The sequence below is a fragment of the Cynara cardunculus genome (genome assembly GCF_001531365.2).
Source record: "Cynara cardunculus var. scolymus isolate 2C chromosome LG 12, CcrdV1, whole genome shotgun sequence".
Classification (NCBI taxonomy): domain Eukaryota; kingdom Viridiplantae; phylum Streptophyta; class Magnoliopsida; order Asterales; family Asteraceae; genus Cynara; species Cynara cardunculus.
In genome coordinates this window covers 32,448,790-32,476,292 of record NC_037539.1, presented here as the reverse complement: position 1 = coordinate 32,476,292, position 27,503 = coordinate 32,448,790, and the positions used below count along the sequence as shown (strand labels likewise).

Genomic DNA, 27,503 nt, shown 5'->3' with positions numbered 1-27,503 from the left:
CTTTTGATCCTCCTGGCAAAGATAGAATTAGAACGCTGCACAACTGATCTTTCAACAATTGAAAATCCTTTTGTTGATCTTCTTCCCACTGAAACTTAACATTTTTCCGAGTCAACTTCGTCAATGGAACTGCAATCTTTGAGAATCCTGAATGAATTTCCGGTAGTACCCTGCTAACCCCAAGAAACTATGGACTTTCGAAGGAGTTCTCGGTGTATCCCATTTTTCTACAGCTTCAATCTTAGCAGGATCAACCTTCACTCCTGCTTTAGATATAACGTCTGACTAGAAATTGAACTTCTCTTAACCAGAACTCACATTTGGACAATTTAGCGTACAACTTTTCTTTCTTCAAAAGTTCAAGGATCAAATGAAGATGCTCAACATGCTCCTCTTTAGATTTAGAGTATATAAGAATATCATCGATAAACACAATAACAAATTTATCAAGATATTCACTACATACTCGATTCATTAGATCCATGAAAGTTGCAGGAGCATCGGTTAGGCCTAAAGGCATAACCAAAAACTCATGATGTCCATATCGAGTCGGCCTTGGTGATCCGATGGTGCCGAGTGGAAGGGTCATCGCTCAAAGGATAAAATAAATAATTTTTCTCAATGAATCCAAAATATTCGAAAAGCAATATTGGCAACATCCTCCTCTCTGACCTTTAACTGATAGTATCCTGACTGCAAATTGATCTTCGAAAAGTAACTGGCTCCCACCAGTTGATCAAATAGATCATTGATTCTTGGTAGAGGATATTTATTCTTAGGGAGAAGTCCAAAAAAACCCAATGGACTTTACTGTTTGGAACGATTAAGTCCATGGATAATTTTTTGGAACATATAAATCATTGGACATTCTAGAATATATTAAATAACTTCTTAGACTTTTTAAAACATGTTAAATAGATCCTCATACTTTGAAAATGTAACTTGTATCCTGAATAGGAGGTAAACCTTAAATTTAAAAAAAACTAAAAAAACCCTAAAACATAAGAACTCCCCATCTCCCACGTCTTCTCCCTCTCCTCTCCACACACCACCGCCTCCCTCTCCCCCATTGCCGCCGCACCAGCCCCATCTCCCTCTCCCCCATCGCTGCTGCATCAGCTCCGTTGCTGCCACACCACCCCGTCGCCGCCCCTGTCTCCGCTCGTTGCTGCCGCACCACCATCCCATCATCGGTTGCTGCTGTTGCACCGTCCCTATCACCGGTCCTGCTGCGTTTGATCTTATCAGGTTTCCTCCAACATTATTCATCATATGATTACATTTTACATTGATACGTCTATTTAATATAGAAGATGCTTTTCTACATGAAGATAACAACTTTGGTTTTTGGACTTTGTAGAAGAAAATGAAACTTCCTACCGAAATTTCAAGAATGGAAAATATAAAAATGTTTTTATGTACACACATATGTATATATATATACACACACAAAGATTTATGAGAAACTAAAAGGGGAAAAGCAATTGAAAGACGAAAAAAGAACTTGAAATTTTGATGGGTTGAGAAGGAAATAATCTTTCTTTTTTCTCAAAGAAAATGAAAATATAAAGGAAGAAGAATTATAGAAAACACAAAAAGAAATAGCAAAATTGAAAAGCCAAGATAAGCATGATCATCAACTAAGATTCTGATTTTTGTTTGGATAAGCAACTGGCAATAAGAATCAACTGCATAGCTATGGTGGGTGGTGGAGAAAGAAATCAGAATCATTGGAGTAATGATTATGAACATGAACAACATCAAGATAGAAGCTTGAATAATGCTTTAGGTTCCATCCATGGTGATTCTTCTCGTGATCATCATGCTGGTTATGATGATCTTCGAACCAGATACGGCAACGGAGATGGATTTGTTTCTGCTTTTAAAGAATCTATTCATCATCTACCTCCGTCAAACCAACTCAACCTGAATCCACATGTTCCTTCAATTCTCTATTCCAACCTCTTTATCTTCTATGTGTTTTCTGGGGTGGAATCTAAGTGCTATGTTGTCTTTTTGCTTGGTTTTGCATGCAAGTTTTGATGAATATGTATTGGGATGATGTTACATTGATAGAAGTAAAAAAAAACAGGAATTAAACCAAATTTTATTATATTTTACCCTATAGTTCTATGCATGCACATTATTTTGGGTTTAGAGATCAATCTTTCTCACCAAAGGATTAATTGAACATTAATTGACCATGATTCCAGAGGTGAATAATTTGGTATTTTAGAAGAAGCAATATATTGGATAATAAATGCAAGATTTATCCTACCAGTTAATGTTGTGAGTACAATGAAAGCAACAAAATTAAGAACACAATTCTTAAAAAAAAGGGTTAAAGGAATTTGTTAAAACCTCATGAATGTAGAAGGTTTCTTGGCCATTAACATACAGTTGAAATCACAAGAAGCATCCATAGATGCCTAGTTGAAGAAGAGATTTATACAAGTTTAGTGATATTTTTATACATGGACAAAGACCTCAAAAAAATGAAACTTAGATTTAGCCCATTGGGTTTTATATTCAAGTAAGTAACATGGTGGGGCGTGGAGAAAACAAGAATGAAGTAGCCAAATTTGTACCCAAAGTCCCACCTAGCTACAACACCTACTTTCTTAACATATTCACAGTGCACTCAGTGTGTTTTTGTTGTGTGTATGTACCATAAGAGATATATAATTATATAGATACATATATATCTCAAGAACACACATGTTTTTAATTAAAAATAATAATTATCGTTGTATTAATTTTATACCTCTTCCTCTTTTTATTTTTTGTTTGCCTTTCTAAAATAAGATTAACGTTGGAACATTTCTAACAAAATCTTCAAAAGGAGATTCTACAAAATCTTTAAGCGTAAGTGCTTACCGSGTAAAAGACACTTACAATAATTCTCTTTGATGATCGATAATGTTAACCGATAGGACAAATAAGGGTATTAATTTTTGCCGGTAAGAACTTACCCGACAAGGGTTTAGTAAACGACCCCTTAGTAAAAAATCAAAAGTTGGATTTTAATACACCCCCTTTTCAACAACTAAACTCATAAAGTGTTAATCTCCACTCATCACCCATAGAATTTAAAAGTAACTCATAAGATATTATTAGTCACTATTTGTTTTTCAGATTCAAATAACATTTTTTATGACTATTGCTTACACTTTATCGTCATCATTAAAGACATCCTCAGGCGTGCCACAACCAGCATGGCCCGAAGGTATCCTACCATATTCAATTTCAAGAGAGGCTGTTATTAACGATGAAGACCGTGATGAAGGTGATACTACTGTTGGTGATGAAGAACATTATGAAAGTGACGATGTTGTTAGACATCAAGAAGGGTTACAAGAAAGTCAAATGGTTATATCTCCATCAGAGAATAATGATGCAAATGAAGAATAGTTCATACCATGACCTTAACATAGATTAGGCATTACTTTAGTATATTTTAGCGCAACTTTTGGTACATTTTGGCGTAACTTTTGGTATACTTGGCACAACTGTTGATATTTTTTGGCGCAACTTTTGGTATATTTGGCGCAACTTTTGTTACATATTTTGGTTCAACTTTTGGTAAATATTTTGGTTTAACTTTTTGTAAAATTATGGCCAAAAGTTGTATGCAGATTATTATGCTTTGGATACAACTTTTGTATGTTTTGTGAAGAGTAATGAGAATGGTATATTTGTTTTCTTATAAATGTACGTACTTTTTTTGTTCAAAAAATGTTTAAGAACTTGATCGTTCAAAATATGAAAGTCCATTGGTTTTTTCGGACTTTTTCCACTAACAAAATGTATTTAACAGATTTTAGAAAGTCTAAGGAGTTATTTAACAGGTTTTGTAATGTCCAGTGCCTTATTTAACAGGTTCTAGAATGTCCAAGGATTTATTTATTCCAAAAAATTGTCCAAGGACTTAATCGTTCCAAACAGTAAAGTCCATTGGGTTTTTTTTTGGACTTTTCCCTTGTTCTTAATTATCAGTTTATTCAACTCCCGATAATCAATGCACATTCGCATTGATCCATCTTTCTTCTTGACAAACAGAACCGGAGCACCCCAAGGTGGGGTACTTGGTCTGATGAAACCCTTATCAAGAAGATCCTTTAACAGACTAACCAATTCTTTAAGCTCTGACGGTGCTAGCCGGTACGATGCTCTTGCCACTTGCGCTGCCCCGGGTACCAGATCTATCATGAATTCAATAGATCTATCTGGCGGTAGACCAGTCAAATCTTCCGAGAATATTTTTGGATAATCACATACAACTGGAATCAACTCTTGTTTACTCTTTTCTTTCCTTGAATCTACCACATAAGCCAAATAACTCTGATATCCCTTCTGAACACATTTTCGGGCTTTCAGAACCGATAACAAGTTATTATGGTGATCCTCCCGATCACCATAAATAACAATCGGTCCTTTTTTCCAGTAGATCAATACTGATCATTTTCTTGCTGCACAGAATACTAGCCCGATTCTTTGCTAACCATTCCATTCCCACCACAACGTCGAATTCTTTCATCAGCATAAGGAAAAGTAGGATCGGTAGCCCACACCCCTTAATATCAATTACACAATTATTGAACACATATAAAACAGATTCTTGACTATTAGCAGTATCAACTACTAATATATTGTCAAGTGGCACAGAAGTCATACATGCAGTTTCAACAAATAAGGGTGATACGAACAAAAAGTTCGCACCCAAATCAAATAGCACCTTAGTAGACACGGAGTTTATAAAAAAGTACCTGTTACTACATCCGGTGTTGCTTCAACCTTATTCTTCGTCATTTGGAACGATCGGCCCTACGCCCCACTCTAGTCTCCTCTCGGTGCACTAGGCCTTCCACGGGTACTTGGAGCATTTGCTCCTATTGTCAAATGAGGAGCTCTTAACTGTGGACAATTCGGCCGAATATGGTTAGGTGAGTTGCACTGAAAACCCATTTTGGGTGTAATGCAATCCCTTGACAGATGTCCTGCCTCACCGCATCAATAACACTTCTTTGGCTCTGGCTGATAGTTCCCTTGATGCACCTGTTGACACCGCGGACAATCTCTAACGGGTGGCTGTTGTGAAGGGAGATTATCTGACCTTATAAATTTGGGTCTTCGAAAACTGGCTAAAGACCCGTCTCACTTTCGCTTCTCTAATACTTTCTCTTCACCTTGCCGGTTCTTATTTCTTTCCATGACCTCGGCAACATTTACGGCTAAAGTGAATGTAGCAGGGTCCATAGCAATCACAGACTCCCTGATGGAAGGTTTCAGACCATAAATATACCTTTCCACCTTCCGGGATTCTAAAGAAACATAAAGTTCTATAAAACGGGAATACTCAATGAACTTCTCAGTATAATCCCGTACAAACCTATTTCCCTGCTCCCATTTTAGAAAATCCCCTTTCATTTGCCTTATTGTAGTCTTAGGACATAATTGTGTTTTAAATGTGGTAACAAATTCTTCCCAAAGCATTGTTTGTAGAATATTTGGCTGTGTTGCTGACTCTACATCCCACCAGTATAAAGCATTAGACTTCAGCATAAATACTACAAATATAACATTATCTTCTTCTGAACCCTTACAGGTGTTAAATACTGATTCAATTTCTTTTATCCAGCACATTTCTTTTACCGGATCTCTCTCTTCCGAAAACGTTGGAGGTTTGCATGTCAGAAACATTTTTATATCCCTTCCCCTGTTATTGCTGCCTACTTAAGGAGCTGGAGGATTAATTCCAACTCGTTCAGTTTCTATTCTAGCCGACAATCCCATAATAGATACCGGACTCTCTCTTAGTTTACTCATCTCTTCCGCCAAATCATCTCTAGTTATAAATTCGGATTGATGCCCCTGCTCCTGATTAACATTTTCAGAAATAGATTCCTCTTGATCAGGACGAATCTCAGTCTGACTTCTTCCGGGGCCTGACTCCTCCCTTGGCCTCTACCCCTGGTTCTTCCCCGACCTCGAATCCCAGAAGTATTAGTTGGAGGATTTACAAGAGATTCCTCTCCTTCTTTAGACTCATGACGAGCGATCCTCTCAGATCTTTTTGATCGACTAGCCATCTACAAATATTTTAGTATTAAATATCATGTATCCACATTCCCAAATATAATAAGGTATCCGAATATAGGTATGTACCTGTAAATTCACAATTACATTGGCCATTTGTTATTCGAATTCACCTTACATACTGCCCTCTTTAACCCATTATATTTTATTCAAGTGATACTATTTATGTTCGGAACCTTTAATATGCAAATGACAGTTTAAGTCTAGGCATCATGCTTTGAATACCTAAATATCTTAAACTCAGGCTCTTATACCACTCTGTGACACCCCCAAACACCACATTTGCATATTACACATATTTCATTTAAAAAAAAGTACAGTTTACACCACATTGGTCCCACTAGTACAAGGATTCTTATATGTACAAAATCTACATATGAAAAATTCCAAAATAAAATCCCCGCACTAACATATGTACAACAACATGTATTTTCAAAATAAGCAATCATCATGCTGATCTTCAAAAGCAGATAATATAGAGGGAAACAATTACATTTTCCCTTTCCCTTTAATATCCCTTGACCCCGCAGTTCCTGCATTGCACAATTTTAAAACACAAAAATGAAGGTTAGACCTGAAGGGTCTAGTAAGTAAATCCCTTCTTCGCATATGCAGGGTGATGAACACTAAAATCTGATAAAATAACTTTTACACATAAGCATTTGCATTTTAGCAAAATAATGTAATTTAAAAATATGATCAAAACGAGATCAATAGTTACTTCAACACATGATTCAAATGCACCTCTCTAAAACCCCAAGCTCAAATTAAAACTCTCAACTTAAAGGGCCAGAACCCCTCTGGCTCAACAGACCAGAGCCCCTCTGGTAATACAGACCAGAGCCTCTTCTGCCTCACCAACCAGAGCCTTTGGTTCTACTAACTAGAGCCTATGTATCTAAGTGAATAATGACCAACCAGAGGTCCTCTGGACCAAATGAAACTTTTGGACCAAAAGAGCATAATATAACTTAAAAAGGATTTCTCAATTAGAATCAGAGCTCCTCTGATTCTTAAACTCTATTTATAAATATTTTTGAAGAGAAGATAATTTTTAAACAATAAAACACAGAACTAAGATACAGAGCTTCAGTATGAAACATATAGAGCCTTTAATTTATAAAATTCTCAAATTATTTAAAACCCCATTTTTTCATAACTAGAGGTCCTCTGGTCCTTGTACAAGACCAACCAGAGCCCCTCTGTATGTATCAAATTTTGATAGTAAGTTAGGCAACAAATGCCTCTGATGACAAGCCATTTTCCCTTTCTCAATAACATCTAAATTATTATTTCTAAAAAGAACAATATCTTTAATTCATCCAGTCACAAATAAATGATGAATTAGAGTTATTGTATCTAACTTGTGATAATAACAAGAGCTATAATAGTATCCATATATGACAATGCCTCCCTTATTCCATGGTACACCTTTCCTTGATATGCCACCCTTATTCATTCATTAAAGTAGGGCTACTTGCCAGAACCGAGATAAGTCACCACGTTTGGAAGTACCCATCACCTAGTTCCAAGCTAGAACAGACAAATGTCACCATCTCTTGGGGAACGACCTCTTAAAAACAAGTTTCATACCAAAACAGACTTACCTCACCACGTTTGGTAGATACATTTCTCAAAATACAGTTCCATAGAAAAACAGACTTACGTCACCACACTTGGTAGGAATATTTCTCAAAATATAGTATCATACCAAAACAAACTTACGTCACCACGCTTGGTAGAAACATTATCTTTTCAGTTTAAAAGATATAAAATACCCCTTTTTCACAATACCAAATTTAATATCCAAGAAAATTGTTAAATTGTAAAAATCTCAATATATATAAGATTCAACACTAAACAATTTGTATGAATAATGTATATCCGGACAGGCTATCCGGACAAGCTTGGCCGGATTACATATCCGGACAACAGTTTTCCAATAGCCACCCCTTATCCGGTCAAAACATTAGCCGGACTTATCATTCTCTGGACAATAAAGTGTCCGAGTATAAAGTCCCATATTGGTCAAGTGACCGGTCAAACTTTTACCCGGTCAACCCTATGTCCGGATACCCACCATACCGGACAACACAATGACTAGTAACAGACTTGGCTAAAACATTCTATCACCTAATCCAGTTAACCCTATGTCCGGGCACTCCCAATCCGGTCAACACTATGACTGGTGACTAATAAAACTCAGCCAATGAATATGCTCAAGAACAAGATGCAATATATTTTCAAAGTATCTTCAAATCCCAAAAATATAACCAGTAGCAAAATGTATTGCAAACGATATTTTGAAAATAACTTACCTTATGCAAAATTTGAAGAAGATTACAAGATCAAATCGATTTCTTCAGTCCAAATTAAGCAAATAAGAATCACAACTCCTTTTCTCTTAAATTTCCCAAAGAGGCAAGAAACCTTGCCTCATACCCAATCCTCTTTAATTATACTTTCTAATTACGGGAGGTCGCCTACACAACCCTTATACATGCATGCTTTTTTTTCCAGATTGCCACCCAATGCATGCATGCATATATATATATATATATATATATATATATATATATATACACCCATGCATTCTTAAAATAACATTCCATATACATAACTCATGCATACAGACATGATCATATTTTCATGCATATTTATATACCTAACATATAAGCATATGCATCCACATAAATAATTAGTCACAAAATAAATACCTCGGGTGATAACCAGAACCCAATTGTCACAGTCATGTCATCCAGTATGTGAATAAAGCTTTCGTCCACCGCTTCTTTATCTCCATCATCGACTCTTAATAACAATTCTGAAAACCATGGATTAGTGCATGCTCTCATATTGAGCGTCAACCGTATCTTGTTTATCGTTGACCAAAGACGTGACATCCGCAAGCTAGAATCTACAATATGTGCTCGGRTTCCACGCCTCACGACCGGTAATACTTGTCTAAAAGCAACCTTTAAAACCATTATCTTTCTGCTGAATGGGAGTGCCACCCCTATGATGTCTTGCATTGTTCGATCGAGCGCCTGCACCGCTTGCCACTTTGCCATCGATGCTTCGTCCCAGATGATTATTTGTTAGACCCCAACTTGTGAAAGTGTAAGTAAGAAGTCTCTTACTCTAGTCAATAGGACTTAGTCTATTGAAGCAGTCTGGACTAAGAGTTCTCATGCAGAAAAGGTCAAGAACCAGAGTTCTTACTCAAAGAGTGAAGGTTCCAACATACAGAGCGCCGCGCTCAATCTCCGTGGACGATCAAGCCTTAAGCGCCAAAAAGTTTAAGCGCTTGATGCAAAGCTACATTCCAGACACAGAGCCTCTGCATAGTACATGCAGAACCTCTGCATAGTACATGCAGAGCTTCTGTATAGTACATGCAGAACCTCTGGTCTCCTTCTTCATGGAACGCATGTGTAAGTCCAGACATTCTCGCAAGCATCAAACAAAATCAAGGAGTCTTGACTTAGTCCGCTCTACTTTTCAAGGGTAGTCAAAGATAAGGATGCGGACTCGGCAACTCAGAGATTCATGCCATAATTATAGCATAGTTGTTTGACTTAGGCATATATAAGGAGGCTTCCTCCTCAGGTTCAAATCACCTGAGAGTGTCGACTTATACTATAGCATAATTCTTGTGAGAATACGTTTAGATTGAAAGTTCTTATTTTCATCTAATAAAAGCATCCGATTTATTCAAGTCTTTTACTGTTCTTATATATTTTGAATATTTCGTTTGATCGTACTCAGTACACTGTTCATACTTCAATCTTATTCTTTGTCAACTGTGTTTTTCTGGGAATTAAGAGTATTTGGGTTCCAACAATTGGTATCAGACCCTGCTAATCAAACTCATTGATTAGTCGATCGATATCCATCAGGATACCACTCTTAATTACTGATTATTCAATTTTTAAAGGGAATTTCATTCTTATTTTGATATATTTAAAAACGTCTGCTTTTAGTATTCATTTTTCCGTCGCTTATCACTTTGTCGTCAATCTTCTTTTCAATGTTTTTAAACAAAAATGTCTAGTCAAACGTGGAACTCCATGTACAGTGGTGGATCCTTGACAAAACCTCCTACACTCATTAGGGAAGAATATCCCCAATGGAAAATATGTATGATCAATTTTTATGAAGGTTTTGACCTCGAGCTCTATGAGTCGATTTTAAATGGCCCTTATGTTCCAACTACTTTAATTCCTCGTATTCTTGCTGTTGGCGATACTGTCGAAATTCCTGCTACAAGGGTTCCCAAGCTTCGTCGCAATTGGGACGATGAGGACAAGCGCAAAGTGGAGGTGGACCAGAAAGCCAAAAGGCTTTTGATCATGGCACTTCCAAATGAGATTTTTCAATCTCTTGACGCGTGCGATTTTGCCAAAGATCTATGGGATCAATTGGCAAACCAGCTGGAAGGGGGAATAAAAATGAGGAAAAACCATCATGCTTAATGCTTAAATGAGGACAATAGTTTCCAGGCGCTTCCTGATGAGTCTTTAGAACAGACTTATCATAGATTTAACACACTGATCAACAAGTGTCGCGAATGTGACGTGATCATAACACAAGTGGAGAACAATATGCTCTTCTTGAAGAGGTTTAATGCAGAATGGGGAAACTTGACCATGTCTCTCCAAGCGAATCAAGATCTGGAGCAATGGACACTACACGACGTGTATGGGACTCCGCAAGCTCAAGAGCAGGAGGTGCAAAAGGCCAAGGCCACTATGGATGGACCTCTGGCTCTTGTCTCTGACTCAAAAGAGACAGGATCTAGTCAGCCACATAGAGAATGAAGATCCAAGGAGAAAAGGCGAAAAGGGAAGAAAGCTCTTATCATGGAGAGCGATGAAGAAGACAGAGCATCTAGCTCTGAAGACGACGACATCAGTGCCTTTGCACATTCCTTGGCCCTGATTACCAAGGAATTTCAAAGGAAATTTGAAAAGAAGGTCTTTCATGAACGAGGAAGACAAGGCGATCATAGCCGAAGTAGAGGTTTTGAAGGAAGAAACCATCCCTCTGTATCAAACAAGAAGGAGGAAGAGCCATCAGAACAGAAGAATCAAGGTGTTAGATGCTTCATATGCGGGAAAATGGGGCACTACTCCAAAGAGTGCAGAGGCCCTTTGGTGAAAGATGAACTGTACTACAAAAACAAGTACAAGTATAATCGATCCCAAAGGAGTCTCATTGCTGAACAGGAGAACTGGGTCTCTGACTCCTCATCCGAAGAAGAAGACCAAGCCCATTTCTGTGGAATGGCTGTTGCGAGCAACAGAGAAGCGTCTGGATCTGACTCCGACTCCCAGGTATGTTCCATCTCTGGCTATTCTCATTCTGACCTGGAAGAAACCATCTCTGCTTTGACAAATGATTTCATTAATCTACAACAAAAGCTCTATGTCGAAAAATCTAAAAGGAAATCTTTGGAAAAAGAAAAATTATTCTTTGAACGTGAGACAGAGCTGCTAACTGTAGAAAAACAAGAATTGTTAGTGGAAAACAAAAAACTTTTGCAAACAAAATGATCCACTAAAACAAGTCTTAAATCAGAGTGCACATAACTAAAAGCGGCTATACAAAAGAAAGAAAAAGAGCTTTTAGAAAAGGAATGTGACAGACTAAACTCCGAGGCCCTCAAAAATTATTTTCAAAAGGAAAGGGAATTTTTACACCAGAGCTTACAAAGGAAAGAGCTCTTGATCAAGAAATATCAAGATGCTCAGCAGGTGTATGAAAAAGTTAATTCTCAACAGGATAGAGCAGGGATAGGTTATACAGACCTAGACCTCACCTGGAAGAAGAAAACTACTCTTKAATCTGTGTTTAGGTTAGGAGAAAAGCAAAAACCAAATTTTACTATTCTGCATATAGCTTCACCTTTCAAAAGATGTAAGCTTGAGAGTGGGGCCAAAACTCAAAGGCTAAAGTTCAAAAATATCTTTTATTCTTCAAAGAGTATGCAATAAGTTGATTTAAAAAGCATATAGAAGACATACGAGATCTTTTGTTTTGGATTTACTAATCTTGAACACCCTAAGATCAATGGTGAGGTTGTTAAACCAGAACCAGATGAAATCAAGAGTTCATCCACCAAAATTTTTCTTAAAACTCTGGATCCAAAATTATTGGTTGACTTCACAGAAACGGTAAAACAAGTTTTCGAGCAACATTTGCTTGAGGCCTTGAACTATCCTTCTAAAGGTCATACAGATTCTTCTGAGAGTAATTCCTCAGATAATTTTGAAAGATCTTCAACAGAAAAGATGGATGAAGGCTCTAGCTCATGCATACGAGAATCTCAAGTTCTTAACGATACCTCTGTATTTCGATATTCACACAATGATTTTCTTGACTCTGACTCTGACTCTGAGTCAGAGGTGGACTCGATTAAGGAGCAAGTTGAGACAGAGATTGTAGCAAAAGAACCAGAGGTTGCAAAACTTCCAAATGAGAAAAAGATTCTCCTAAGTTTTGGCCTTGTTAGCAAGACAACAAGAGCTAAATTCTCTCCAAAGTTTGAATACAAGGCAAAGAGTACAAAGTCTGTTTCCTCTGCAACGAAGGGCTCTAAATCCAATTTTAAGCCAATTAAGTTCACTCCGGAACAGAAGGGAAAATCCGCTGCCAACTCTAATTTTAATTCCTTTGTTTCAGAGAGGCCTCTGAAGGCCAAAGGAGTAGGAAGGGATAAGAAGAAATCTGAGAAGATTCATTCTAAGTCGCCAAAACAATCAGATCTAGATAAAAAGTTTGTTAGAACTACCAATGCTAGGAATGATTGTAATAATATGTTCTTCAAATCAAATAAATCATTTTGTCATTCAAAATGCGTTCATACTTGTGAATGTTTCTATCTGCTGCATAAGTTGAAGTAGCATTTCTCTGATCCTAACTGTATTTTCTCTGGGTCATCAAGGATAAATTCCAAGAAGACCCAGAAGAGAAAGAAGGCTCCTAAAGCCAAGTCTGACAAACTGGAGCCCAAGTCTGGTAACTCAGGTGTTGAGACGAAACCTCTCCCTCAAGCTAAAAAGCAATCTTCTAACCTTAATCATCGAGGACCCATTATGAAATGGGTACCTAAATCCCTATAATTTGTTTTGCAGAAGCCGCATGTGGATATTTGGTATCTCGACTTTGGATGCTCGAGACACATGACGGGCAATAAGAGGCTGCTCTCCTCATACAGAGAGAAAGTTGTAGGCAGAGTAACCTTTGGGGATAATAGGCAAGGACATATAATAGGATATGGAGATCTTCTACAAGGTAAGGTTTCTGTCTCTAAGGTTGTTTATGTCTCTAGGCTTAAACATAATCTTTTGAGCATAAGTCAACTATGTGATTCTGGCTACAATGTCAAGTTCCAAAATGAAGCTTGCTCCATTATGTCAGAATTAGGTCAGGAGTTGCTAAGAGCCAAATGAAAAGGTAATCTATATCTTATGAACTTCTCACCATGAGATAATTCAGAGACTCTCTGTCTCGTATCTCGTAAGTGTGAAGAAGCATGGCTCTGGCATCATAAGTTGTTTCATTTAAATTTCCAAAATATAGAGAAACTTGTGAAGAATAATCTGGTTGACGGATTTCCTGCCATAAAGTTCGAAAAGGACCATCTCTGCTCTGCATGTGAAATGGGAAAGCTTAAAAGAGCATCCCACAAAACAAAGACAAATGTGTCCTGTGTCAGACCTCTGCATATGCTTCATGTGGATCTTTGTGGTCCAATCTCTGTGTAGAGCTTGTCTGGTAAGAAGTATATCCTTGTCTTAATTGATGAATATTCACAATATACTTGGATTGAGTTTGTAAGGCAGAAATCAGATGTCCCAGAGCTGCTGATTAAGCTGATGACCAAGATTCAAGTTCTTCTACAGAACAAAATTCAAAAGCTAAGAAGTGACAATGGAACAGAGATTAAAAACGCATAGATTGATGCGTACTTAGACAAGGAGGGCATAACTCAGAACTTCTCTGCAGCAAGAACACCACAACAAAATGGTGTAGTAGAAAGAAAGAATTGCACACTGGTTGAAGTAGCAAGAACAATGCTAGCAAGCTCTGCTCTTCCAACCCCCTTCTGGGCAGAAGCCATCTCAACCGCTTGCTTTATCCAAAATAGAGCAACGGTGGTAAAGAGGCATATGAAGATGCCTTACGAATTAATCAACCAAAGAAAGCCTAATGTTAAATTTTTACATGTCTTTAGTTGCAGATGCTTCATTTTAAATGACCATGATCATCTTGGCAAGTTTGATAACAAGGATGATGAAGGTAAGTTCCTTGGTTACTCTACACAAGCCAAGGCATATAGAGTCTTCAATCAACGATCCAATACCATCATAGAGAGCATCAACATCTCGTTCGATGATAAAGAGCAAAGACTTCAGAGTACCTCGGCTCTGAACTCAAGCTTAACAAGTCCACTTCCAATTCTCAAATGAAGTCAAGGGAACTGGAACTCAAGTTCTTATTTGAAGACTTCTATGGTGATGAGGACATCTCCGTACATGCACCCAGAGATGTGTCTGCACATGTAAGTGAAGAACCACAAACTACAAGCACATCTGTCTCTGGTCCTTCACACACCTCTGCTTCCTCTGGTGATCATGCGAATCCACAACCAGAGCAAACAAGCTCTTATCAGAGCCCAATTATGTAGAGCCAGAGCGTAATATCTCTGGTTTCGAACCTGGTTCCTCGGTACCATCATCCGAGGGCGAGCAAGCAAAACCTTCTTTGCCATCCATGAGCCAAATGCCTTATATGTCTATGGAACATGATCAAATGACCCTGACTTCTATATTTTTCCCATCAACAAGATGGACAAAGGATCATCCTCTTCACCAGATCATTGGTGAACCTTCAAGCGGTGTAAAGACAAGGGCTGTACTGCCAATGAATGTTTATTTGTCAACTTTCTAAGCATGGTTGTTGGATCGATTAACTCGGTTTCTTGGTATTAATTACTTACTTGGATGATCTGTTTGACAGGGATAATGCATCGGAAAAGATATGAATCAACCAAAGTAGAAATCAATAAGAACACAGTAATGAAGATTGATGAACACAAGAGAGAACTTCAAATGATTTTCAAAAGATGAAAATGTTAACAATTACAATACAGAAGCACACTGAAATACAAGGGCCTACGCTGCTATTTATACAAGCAAATAACCGTTTTCTGACAAGACCTAAAGCAAATTAATCTAAGCCGTTGGATCATAAACAGGTTATAGACAAGAACACGTGATAAGCACGAGCAACTAGTAAACCTAAGTAAAACAGCTTAAAGAAGATCTATGCAAAAGACATGCTGTAGAACCTCTGTGAGACACAACAGAGGTTCTGTCGTCTTTGACTTGTAGCAACATCTATGCAGAGGACCAGTTTACAGAACCTCTGTGAGACACGACAAAGATTCTGTCACTTGAGACTTGAACGCTTGAGCATCTGCTGTTGGTCCTCTGTGGTCTTCTGTGACAGATCATCTTCTGTCAATACTCGCAGTTTACTTTTTCTACACTTTTACATTTAAGGAAATGAGAGCTAACAATCTCCCCCTAAGTATGAAAAAGTAAAATTTGAAATTAAAGTGCAAGTGTATGACTTAATTGAAATGAAATTACAAGATGTGATTAAACATCATCCTCTGAAAGAATTACAATGAAAAGAATTACAAAGCTTAAATGACAAAATTTAGAAGCTTAGGCCGGAATCTGGAACAGAAKAWTMAWAYTTHAGACTCTGGGAAGTCGTCTACTGCGTACACGAAATCGGACTTGACAGTTCTGTAGACGTTGAAGATGAACTCTCTGAAGTTGATTTGAGCTTTAATCGCNCATCTTCTGTCAATACTCGCAGTTTACTTTTTCTATACTTTTACATTTAAGGAAATGAGAGCTAACAATCTCCCCCTAAGTATGAAAAAGTAAAATTTGAAATTTAAGTGCAAGTGTATGACTTAATTGAAAWGAAATTACAAGATGTGATTAAACATCATCCTCTGAAAGAATTACAATGTAAAGAATTACAATGTAAAGAATTACAATACTTTAATGACAAAGATTTGAAGCGTAGGCCGGATTCTGGAACAGAAGAGACTTAAACCATAGATTCTAGGAAGTCGTCTACTGCGTAAACAAAATATGACTTGATTGTTCTGTAGACATTTAGGATGAACTCTCTAGAGTTGATTTGAGCTTTAATTGCGTCCAAGAGAAAAGACACTTCACCAACCCTGTARTGTCTTCTATCCACCTCTGCCAATAAACACTTGAAGATCCATTCCAGCGTCTCTGTTGCATACTTGTGAACTTCTGTGGGGTCAAAGAATCTTAGTAGCTCATCCTTGTCCAAATACACAAACCCAAAAACGGGATTGTGTAGAATGGCGTTTGGATAGTACTTAGATACCCAACTAGGCCTGCTGTAAGGAGGAGTGATCTTTAGATTCTTTTGTGCTAATCTCATGGCCAACTCAAAATCCTTCTGGCTGTAATACATCACTTGCGCACGCATAACTTCAATCAGCCTTTTGAGAGATATTTGGTATGTTGATCTCCTCTCCATGTAGACGATAAGGATCTTGTGCATGTAAATGACATCATACACGCAGAGGTTATGAAGATCTGCATCAATGAACGTGTAGATGTTACGGTCTTCTCTCCTTACAACGTACTGTGAGTAGAGCACGGTCTTCTTTAATAGAGTCCTTGGTGAGATTGACACCAATGATGTGATCATGTGTCGCGAGAAGACTTGCTCACGAGGCCTTGTTAATCTTGAGAAGTGGAGCTCGGCTACGGCAGAGGGGATATCAGTGAGTTCTGGATCGTAGGGTGGCTCTATGTCTGTCACAGAGTACTTCCAAATAAGTAATTCTTCTGGGGTGGTGACGGGCTCTGTGCGAACATTTAGTGTTGGAATCTTGCTCATAGATTCAAAGATTTCAGAGACCCATCGTCCCGCTGTTGACTCTGGCATCTTCTGTTCTTCTTGCTCTTCCAGAATCGGTCTCTGGGTTGATCCCTCTGCAAGGATAGGCTTGACGGTTCCTTGCAGGGCATCGAACGTACCCGTGGACGTTGTTTGGACWTGTGGGACTTGGACTGGTGGGAACGCAGAAGATGTGGCCTCACCTTCTCTGTAATGCATGGGCACCTTGCGTTTCTTTGCATGTGCCTCTGCAAAGGACAACTTTAAAGCTTTTAAGGTCTCGGGGTCTTCACCAGCATGCTTTTCTTCATCGAATGCCTCTGGAGTTTCTGTACTTGATGAAGACCCTTTCTTTGAGGACTCTGCAGCTATGGCCTTGCCTTTTCCTGTAGGCTCTGCAGCCTTCTTCTTTTCTCTCTCTGTAGGTTCCCCAATCTTTATGCCTTTTGCAGGTGCTCTGGATGTCTTCTTTTTGAGCTTTGGGGCTGGGGCCTTCTTTTTCATCTCCTGCTTCTTTGCTGCAGAACCTCTGTGAAACATGACAGAGGTTCTGTCGTCTTTGACTAGAAGCAATGACTATGCAGAGGACCAGTTTACAGAACCTCTGTGAGACACGACAGAGGTTCTGTCACTTGAGACTTGAACGCNTAAACACGTGATCATGTCAGTAATCTGCTTTATTTGGACGGCTTAGATTAAATAATTCGTCTAGGTCTGTCTTGGCGGTTATTTGCTTGTATAAAAGCAGCTTTAGGCCTTTGTATTTTAWCAAGCTTCTACTTTGTAATTGTCAACATTTTCTATGTGAAAATCATATGAAGCATTCKATCTCTGTGTTCTTCAAGAGTTCTTCATTGTGTTCTTATTGATTTCTACCTGCTTTATTTACATCTATCCGCTGCGTACTTAATGTCTATCTATTTAATCAAGTAAGATTTCAATACCCTGAACTGAGTAATACGGTCCAACAAGATTACTTACTTGGATGATCTGTTTGACAGTGTTAACGGAACGAAAGTAATAAGAATCAAGCACAGTAGAAATCAATAAGAACACGATGAAGACGATTGATGAACACAAGAGAGAGCTTCAAAATRATTTTCAATTCAATGAAAATGTTAACAATTACAATACTGAAGCTTAGTGAAATACAAGGGCCTATGCTGCTATTTATACAAGCAAGTAACCGTTTCCTGACACGACCTAAAAGTAAATTAATCTAAGCCGTTCGATCAAAACAGATTACAGACAAGAACACGTGATAAACACGAGCAGCTAATAAACCAAAGTAAAACAACTAAAGAAGATCTATACAGAAGACCTGCTGCAGAACCTCTGTGAAACATGATAGCGGTTCAGTCGTCTTTGACTAGAAGCAATGACTATGCAGAGGACCAGTTTACAGAACCTCTGTGAGACACGACAGAGGTTCTGTCACTTGAGACTTGAACGCTTGAGCATCTTCTGCTGTTGGTCCTSTGTGGTCTTCTGTGACAGATCATCTTCTGTCAATACTCGCAGTTTACTTTTTCTATCCTTTTACATTTAAGGAAATGAGAGCTAACAATCCTCCTAAAGGTCATACAGATTCTTCTGAGTGTAGCTCCTCAGATACTTTTGAAAGTCCATTAAAACAAAAGACGGACGAAGCTTCTAGTTCATGTATACGAGAACCTCAACTTCTTAATGATACCTCTGTATCTCGATATTCACACAAGGATTTTCTTGAATCTGACTCTGAGTTAGAGGTGAACTCGTTTGAAGAACAAGTTAAGATAGAGGTCATTGCCAAAGAAACAGAGGTTGCAAAACCCCCTATTGAGAAAAAGATTCTCCTAGGTTCTGGTCGTGCAAGCATGACGACAAATGCTAAATCCGCTCCCAAGTTTGAGTACAGGATAAAGAGTGCAAAGTTTGTTTCTTCTACTTCAAAGGGCTCAAATTCCAAATCTAAGACAATTAAATTCACTCCGGAACAGAAGGGAAAATCCGCTGCTTGCTCAAACATTAGTTCCTCTATTTAATAGAGGCCTCTGAAGGCCAAACGAGTAGGGAAGTAGAAGTCAGAGAAGACTCATTCTATGTTAAAACAATCGGATCTAGATAGAAAGTTTGCTGGAACTACCAATGCTAGGAACGATTGTAATAATTTATTCTTTTAAGCTAATAAATCATTTTGTCATTCAAAATGTTTTCATAATTGTGAATGTGTTTCTCTGTTGCTGAAATTAAAACAACACTTCTCTGATCCTAACTGTCATCTCTATGGGTCATCAAAGTCTAAATCTAAGAAGACCCAGAAGAGAAAGAAGGCTCCTAAAGCCAAGTCTGTTAATTCAGGTCAAGAGACAAAGCCTCTTCCCAAGCTTAAAAAGCAACCCTCTGTCCCTAATCATCGAGGACCCATTATGAAATGGGTACCTAAATCCCTATAAATTGTTTTACAGAAGCCGCATGTGGACATTTGGTATCTTGACTCCGGATGCTCAATACACATGACCAGTAATAAGAGGTTGCTCTCCTCATACAGAGAGAAGATTGGAGGAAAAGTGACCTTTGGGGATAATAAACAAGGAGAAATAAAGGGATACGGGGATCTACTACAAGATAAGGTTTCTGTCTCTAAGGTTACTTATGTCCCTAGGCTTGAACATAATCTTTCGAGCATAAGTCAACTGTGTGATTCTGGCTACAATGTCAAATTCCAAAAGAAAGCTTGCTCCATTATGTCATAATCAGGTCAGGAGTTGCTAAGAGCTAAGAGAAAAGGCAATATGTATCTCATGAACTTCTCACCAAGAGACAACTTAGAGACGCTCTGTCTCGTGTCTAGCACCACAAGCTGTCTCATCTCAATTTCCAAAATATAGAGAAGCTTGTGAAACATAATCTGGTTGACGGACTTCCTGCAATAAAGTTCGAAAAGGATCATCTCTGCTCTGCGTGTGAAATGGGAAAGCTCAAAAGAGCATCCCATAAAACTAAGACAGATGTGTCATGCGTCAGACATCTGCATATGCTTCATATGGATCTTTGTGGTCCAACCTCTGTCCAGAGCTTCTCTTGTAAGAAGTATATCTTAGTCTTAATTTATGAATACTCATGATATAGTTGGATTGAGTTTGTAAGGCAGAAATCAAATGTCCCAGAGCTGCTAATCAAATTAATGACCAAGATTCAAGTACTTCTACAAAGCAAAATTCATAAGCTGAAAAGTGATAATGGAACAGAGTTCAAGAATGCCAAGATCGATGCGTACTTGGACACATAGGGCATAACCCAAAACTTCTCCGCAGCAAGGACACCACAACAAAATGGTGTCGTAGAAAGAAAGAATAGAACTCTGGTGGAAATTGATTGCACCATGCTAGCCAACTCTGGTCTGCCAACCCATTTCTGGGCAGAAGCAATCTCTACTGCCTCATTTATTCAAAATAGAGCAACGGTGGTAAAGAGGCACATGAAAATGCCTTACGAACTAATCAACCAAAGAAAGCCTAACGTCAAATTTCTACATGTCTTTGGTTGCAGATGCTTCATCCTAAATGATCGAGATCAACTTGGCAAGTTCGATAAGAAGGCCGATGAAGGCAAGTTTCTTGGTTATTCAACAAAAGCCAAGGCATACAGAGTCTTCAATCAACGAACCAAGACGGTCATGGAAATCATCAATGTCTCGTTCGACGGTAAAGAATAAATGACTTCAGAGTACCTCAGCTCTGGACTCGATATTAACCAACAGACTTCCAATTCTCAAATGAAGTCAAGGGAATTGGAATTCAGGCTCCTATTTGAAGACTTCTATGGTGACGAAGACATCTATGTACGTGCACCAAGAGATGCATCTGCGAGTGTAAGTAAAGGATCACAAAGGACAATCATATCTGACACTGGTCCTTCACACACCTATGCTTCCTCTGAAGATCATATCAATCCACAACCAGAGCAAACAAGCTCTACATCATAGCCCAGTCATGTAGAACCAGAGCATAATACCTCTGTCTCTGCACCTAGTTCCTCTGTACCATCATCCGAGGAGGAGCAAGCAGAGCCTTCTTCGCCATGAACAAGCTTAATGCCAAACATGCCTTATGGAACGTGATCAAACATCCCCCATTTCTCTATCTATCCCAAGAACAAAATGGACAAATGATCATCCTCTTCACCATATCATTGGTGAACCTTCAAGTGGCGTAAAGACACGGGATGCCGCAGCTAATGAATGTTTATTCGTAAACTTCCTTAGCATGGTAGAGCCTAAGAAAGTACATGAACCCCTACAAGATCCTAGTTTGGTCGATGCCATGCAAGAAGAGCTCCAACAATTCGAGAGAAATAAGGTATGGACTCTTGTTCCTTTACCAAAGGATAAAATTGCAATTGGTTGTAAATAGGTTTTCAGGAACAAGAAGGATGAGGATGGGAGCGTGGTAAGAAATAAAGCTAGGCTCGTACCAAAAGGCTATTGCCAAGAAGAAGGCATAGACTATGACGAGACCTTTGCACTAGTAGCAAGGCTAGAAGCTATACGCTTGTTCTTAGCCTTCTCTGCACATATGGGATTCCGAATCTATCAAATGGACGTAAAGTCAGCCTTCTTGAATGGTAAGCTGAAAGAGGAAGTCTACGTTCAACAACCTTTGGGGTTTGAAAGCTCCACAATTCCAGAGTATGTTTATTTCTTAGACAAAGCTCTGTATGGGCTTAAGCAAGCACCTCGAGCCTGGTATGAACGTCTCTCGTCTTTCCTCTTATCTAATGGTTTTGAAAAAGATAAAATCGATACAACTTTGTTTATTAAGAGGTATAAAGGTGAGATGCTCTTAGTACAGATATATGTGGACGACATTATCTTTGGTTCAACGAACCAGAGGTATTGTGATTTCTCTGCGTTAATGAAGAGCGAGTTTGAAATGAGCATGATGGGAGAATTGACCTTCTTCCTCGGCTTACAAGTAAAAAAAAAGGGAGGATGGTATCTTCATTAGCCAAGCTAAGTATGTCTCCGAGATATTAAAGAAATACCAACTCCATAACTCTTCCACCATGAGAACACCAATCGTTACGGGCAATAAGCTAGACACAGATCCATATGGAAAACCGGTGGATGTTAAGACTTACCGTGAATGATTGGATCACTACTATACCTCAGGGCTAGTAGAACAGACATCATGTTTGCCACATGTCTCTGTGCCCATTTTCAAGCAAATTCAAAGGAATCTCACCTTTCGGCTGTAAAAAGAATCTTTAGATACCTTAAAGGGACTCAATTTTTGGGTCTTTGTTATCCAAAGTATTTTAGTTTTGATCTTATTGCGTACACAGATTATGATCATGCAGGTTGTAAACTCGATCGAAAGAGTACATCAGGGAGCTGGCAATTGCTTGGGGACAAGCTCATAAGTTGGACCTCGAAGAAACAGAACTGCGTCTCTACTTCCACAGTTGAAGCAGAGTATGTAGCTGCAGCAAGTTGTTGTTCCCAAGTGATATGGATGAAGACGCAACTGAAAGACTATGGCGTAGAGTTTGAGAAGATTCCAATTCTATGTGACTCAGAGAGTGCTATCGCAATCACAGCCAATCCTGTGCAACACTAAAAAACAAAGCACATCGATGTTCGATACCATTTCATCAAGGACCATGTAGAGAAAGGTACGATTGAAATGTTATTTGTCAGTACAGATTTACAACTTGCTGACATCTTTACAAAAGGTCTCGATGAAAATAGATTTAATTTTCTAGTTAGCAAGTTGGGTATGCGTAATCTTTCAAACTAAGGCAGAGCCTTTGTATGTACTATACAGAGCCTCTGCATCATTTTATACATACCTCTGTTTTATTGTTTATTTGTTTTGATCCATGAGACAGAGCCTCTGCATAGTACATACAGAGCCTCTGCATAGTACATACAGAGCCTCTTACTCAAGTCCTATTTGTTTTGTGATACAGAGCCTATGTACCTTGATTATTAGGCATATGCTCTACTTATCACAAATGATCCAAGCGTAGTTTAAGGGGGAGCAGATAAGAAGAGCTCAAGTCAAGGGCGAGCACGAGATAATGTCACACAGAGCCTCTGCTTCAAAACTTTTCATGATTATAGAACAGAGCCTCTGTATGTACTATACAGAGCCTCTGCTTCTAAACATAGCAAGTTTTCTACAGAGGACATGTATAGTCCAAGCACGAGTCTCAATAAAGATCCTAAGGTATGTTGTCATCTTCTGCATGTAGTACTCTAGTTCTCCACAAAACCTCGACTTCTCACTAACCAGAGTATTTACACTTGGAATTTTTTTTCTTGAAAGACAAAATATATATTTTTTATTAAGAAGGCGTAAGGTTTATTTTAATTGTTTAATAAAAGCTGTCACCTACATTAAGCGTCACTGCCTGTGAGCTTATCTTTTCAAACGTGGGAGGCGTTGTTAGACCCCAAAATTAATAAGTGTAAAAGTAATGAAGAAACAGAAGACCGATGAAGACAATAAGCCAGAATTGACTAAGTCTGAATAACAACCGGAGGATCGTTGAACAACCAGAGATGCGATGGAAAAAGCATTTTCATCAGTCCTCTAGTCAACAACACTTAGAGTTTTCTTCAGTAATTCAACCAGAGGCATACCATGAAGATATAAAGATAAGGTTGAATCATCATCCCATGCAAGACAGCTGGAGATGACAAATCAACAGCTGGATTTCAAGTTATCTTAATTTATTGCTTATCCATAGTTTAGATAAACTTTATCCGTTAGTAGAAGATTAGCTAAATAGTCTCACTAGATAGTTATCTTCTAATTAGCCTTCTAATATAAATAAGTGATTAGGCCTATTGTTAAAAATGTCACTTTTACGTTTTCATATTGAATAAAGTGAATTTATTGACGCTTAAGATTATTCTTTGAATGTTCATACATTGTTCTTGAGTGTTCATCATTTTGTTCATTAAAATACTATAATTTGGTTATTCTTAACTCGATTATTAGTGTTATTGAAAGATTTGGGATCAACAATTGGTATCAGAGCCTATTGATTGTTCTTCCAATCAAACGATCATCTAATATCTCTCAATCCACATCATTCCTAAAACTTCTTCACCAAAAACGCCAATTTTCTCTCTTCTATAATTTCCAATGGCCAACTAGAACTCGGCCTATAGTGTTGGTTCCCTCACCAAATCTCCAACTCTTCAAAGAGAAGAGTACCCACAATGGAGGATAACAATGGTGAATTTTCTGGAAGGGATGGACAGAAATCTTCTACGATCTGTCATGGAGGGTCCCTATGTTCCACATACTCTTGTTCCAAGAGTTCCAGGAATAAATACAACAGCAAAAATTCTTGCCTACTACATGCCCAAGGACGAGAAAAATTGGGATGAAGATGACACAGAGCGGGTTGAGACCGACCAAAAGGCCAAGAGACTAGTAATTACGGCCATACCCAATGAAATCTTTCAACCCCTTGACGCATGTTCCACAGCCAAGGAACTATGGGATGAGCTGGCAAGCCAATGGGAAGGAGGGCAAAAACAAAGAAGAATCGTAGAGCTCAATGTCTCAATGAATACACTAACTTCAAGGCTCTTCCTGATGAACCGATTCGGAAGACGTATGATTGTTTCAAAACATTGATTAATCAATATCGCCGAAACGATATCTCCAGAACAAAGGAAGAAAACAATGTTTCATTCCTTAAAAGTCTCAGCAATGAATGGACACAACCCTACAAGCAAATCAAGACCTAGACGGCTGGTCACTCCATGACGTATACAGAATACTTGCTGCACAAGAGAACGACATCTTGAAGAAAAGGGTGTCCATCGGTGGACCTCTGGCTCTAGCAGCTGAAGAAAAGGAAGTTTCAAGGACCTCCACCAAAGACCACAATAAGGGAAAGAAAGCACTAGTGGTGGAATCAGTGTCTGAAGATAAAACATCTGAATCAGATGATGATATCAAAGCCTTTGCCAAATCTCTGGCCTTCATAACAAAGCAGTTCCAGAAAAAGTTCATCAAGAAACCCTATGAACGAAGAGAGTTCAAGAGGGAGAGGTACCAGCCATCCTATGAAAAGAAGCCATCTAAATTCCATCAAAGGGAAGACAAAAGAGATGGAAGAGAAGAGAGAAGAAAGAAGAGAAGATAGAAGAGAGGAGAAGAGAGAGGACAGAGATGGAAGGAAAAATGACCTCCGCTGTTTATGGTGCAAAAAAATCGGTCATTTTTTCAAAGAATGCAGAGGACGACTGGTAAAGGATGCTGACTACTACAAGAATAAATACAAGTACAATCCTAGAGAGCGAAGCCTGATGACTGAGAAAGAAAACTGGGTGTCTGATTCTTCATCCGATGAAGAAGACAAAGCACTCATATGTCTAATGGCCACATCCAATGCAGAATCTGCCTCTAACTCTGATGATCAGGTATGTAAGTCTACTTCCAATGAAACCAACTCTGCTCCATCTGAGTTAGAGTTAAGGGTGATAAAACTTTCTGAGAATTTCTTTAAATTAAAAGAGAAATTAAGCTTTGAAAAATCTGAAAGACTTATAGCTGAAAAAGAAGTTAGTTTCTACAAAAGAGAAACTAATCTTCTAACCGAAGAAAAAGATAATCTGATGAAAGAAAAGACTCGCATCACCACTCTTAAAAAATTAGAGGAAGAAAAACTTCTGGAAATAAACAAGCGAGTAACCAAAGACTTAGAAAAGAAAACTAAGGCCTTAAAAGAATCCGAGGCAGAGAGACTAAACTCAGTTGCTCTTAAAGATTTTTTCAAAAGGAACGGGAGATTCTTCACCAGAAGCTTCAAACCAATGATCTTCTGATAAAGAAATAGAAAGATGCCCAAGATGTTTATGATAAGTTAAATGGTCAAACGAACACTCAAGGGATTAGATTCAAAGAATTGGATTCCTTCATCGAACCAAAGAAATCCACCCTTGAATCCACATTCAAACTTGGATGCATTAAAAAACCCGACTTTTTCCCAAAACCAAAAGAAAATTTTAAAAGAGTTAAAGTCGATGGAAAAACTGTCGTTTCAAGATAGGATTTTGAAAATGTGGTGTACGAGAGTAGTACATGTAAGAATACTGATGAAAGGAATGACACCTATAAATCAGAGACCGATGGAAACCCTATGGTCAAACCAGAGTCTCTAGGTGTCAATTCCACTTCATCATCAAGTACTGTTGATGAAAAGAAGAATCCTAATGAGGAACCATCAGCTGATGAGTCGATGAACCATCCGGGTAAAACCGAAAGTTCAGCTAAGTCGGAACCGATGGAACCTTAAATAGATCACTTTGAAGCATCAACCTCTAAACCCACACCTCCCAAAAACATCCATGCTAATTTTGATTTCGAGAATCAGCGAGAGACTTTCTCGATTCCGAATCTGAAGAGGAAACAGTATGTGAATCACCAATAATCATTAAGGGTAAAAAGCCTAAAAACTTCGAATCCTCAATGAAAACTGATGTTCCACCATCGATGAAATCTTCGGACAAAGGAAAGGGAAAGATGTGAAATAGCAACTCTGCCAAAGATAACTCACAAGGCCCTAATACACTCTTTAAGTTCATTAAGTTTACTCGTGAGCAAAAACATAAGTGGCATGCCTCTGAGAAAACTAACCACCACTTTTCCTCTCATTCAGCTGAAGAAAAGCAGACCTTCCTTAGGAGAAAATAAGTAAAGGCAATGACCCCTTCACATAAAAAATCCGAACTAGATAGGAAGTTTGTAAAAACAACCAATGCTAGGACAGTATTTACAACTCCTGTATTAACTTCTTTATTTTTAGCGAATAAAAAGAATGCTAGACATTCATGCCCAAAATACAATAATTGTCAATGTTTAGCTCTTTTACAAAACCTGAGGAATCACATGTTGACACATCACTGGATATTCTCCCAACACGTTTATCGCTACAAAGTTAAAACAAATGAGAACGTGAAAAAGCCCAAATCCAAAAGCAAGGGAAATACTAATAAACCCAAGCCTTCAAAGGATGATGAAAAGTGAGTGGTATCTCCTATGAACAAACATGGATCCATTAAGAAATAGGTACCTAAAACCCCTTAATTTGTCTTGTAGGACCAGCATGTGCAACCATGGTACATGGATTCCGGTTGCTACAGGCACATGACTGGTGACAAGAGTCAGCTATCCTTCTTCATCAAAAAATTTGGAGGCTCTATGACTTTTGGAGACAACAACAAGGGTACAATCAAGGGATATGGCACTCTCATCAAAGGCAACATCTCCATCAGCAAAATAGCTTATGTTGAAGGTTTGAAGCACAACTTACTAAGCATAAGCCAGTTCTGCGACAAGGGTCTTGAAGTCAGGTTCCGCAAAGGTTTCTGTATCATAGAAACAAAGTCTGGTCAAACAATCATCAAGGCAAAAAGAGAAGGAAATCTCTAT

General features: G+C 38.4%; 1 protein-coding gene across 1 annotated transcript; it reads right to left on the bottom strand.

Annotated features, from left to right (window-relative positions):
* Positions 1 to 5,154: 5,154 nt before the first annotated feature.
* LOC112523832 lies at positions 5,155 to 5,700 on the bottom strand. Its single transcript, XM_025133506.1, has one exon. The coding sequence runs from the start codon at positions 5,698 to 5,700 to the stop codon at positions 5,155 to 5,157; it is 546 nt and encodes a 181-aa protein (XP_024989274.1).
* Positions 5,701 to 27,503: the final 21,803 nt, after the last annotated feature.

Coding starts and splice junctions, on each gene's coding strand:
- LOC112523832 (XM_025133506.1), bottom strand. CDS start 5,700: ATGTTTCTGACATGCAAACCTCCAACGTTTTCGGAAGAGAGAGATCCG.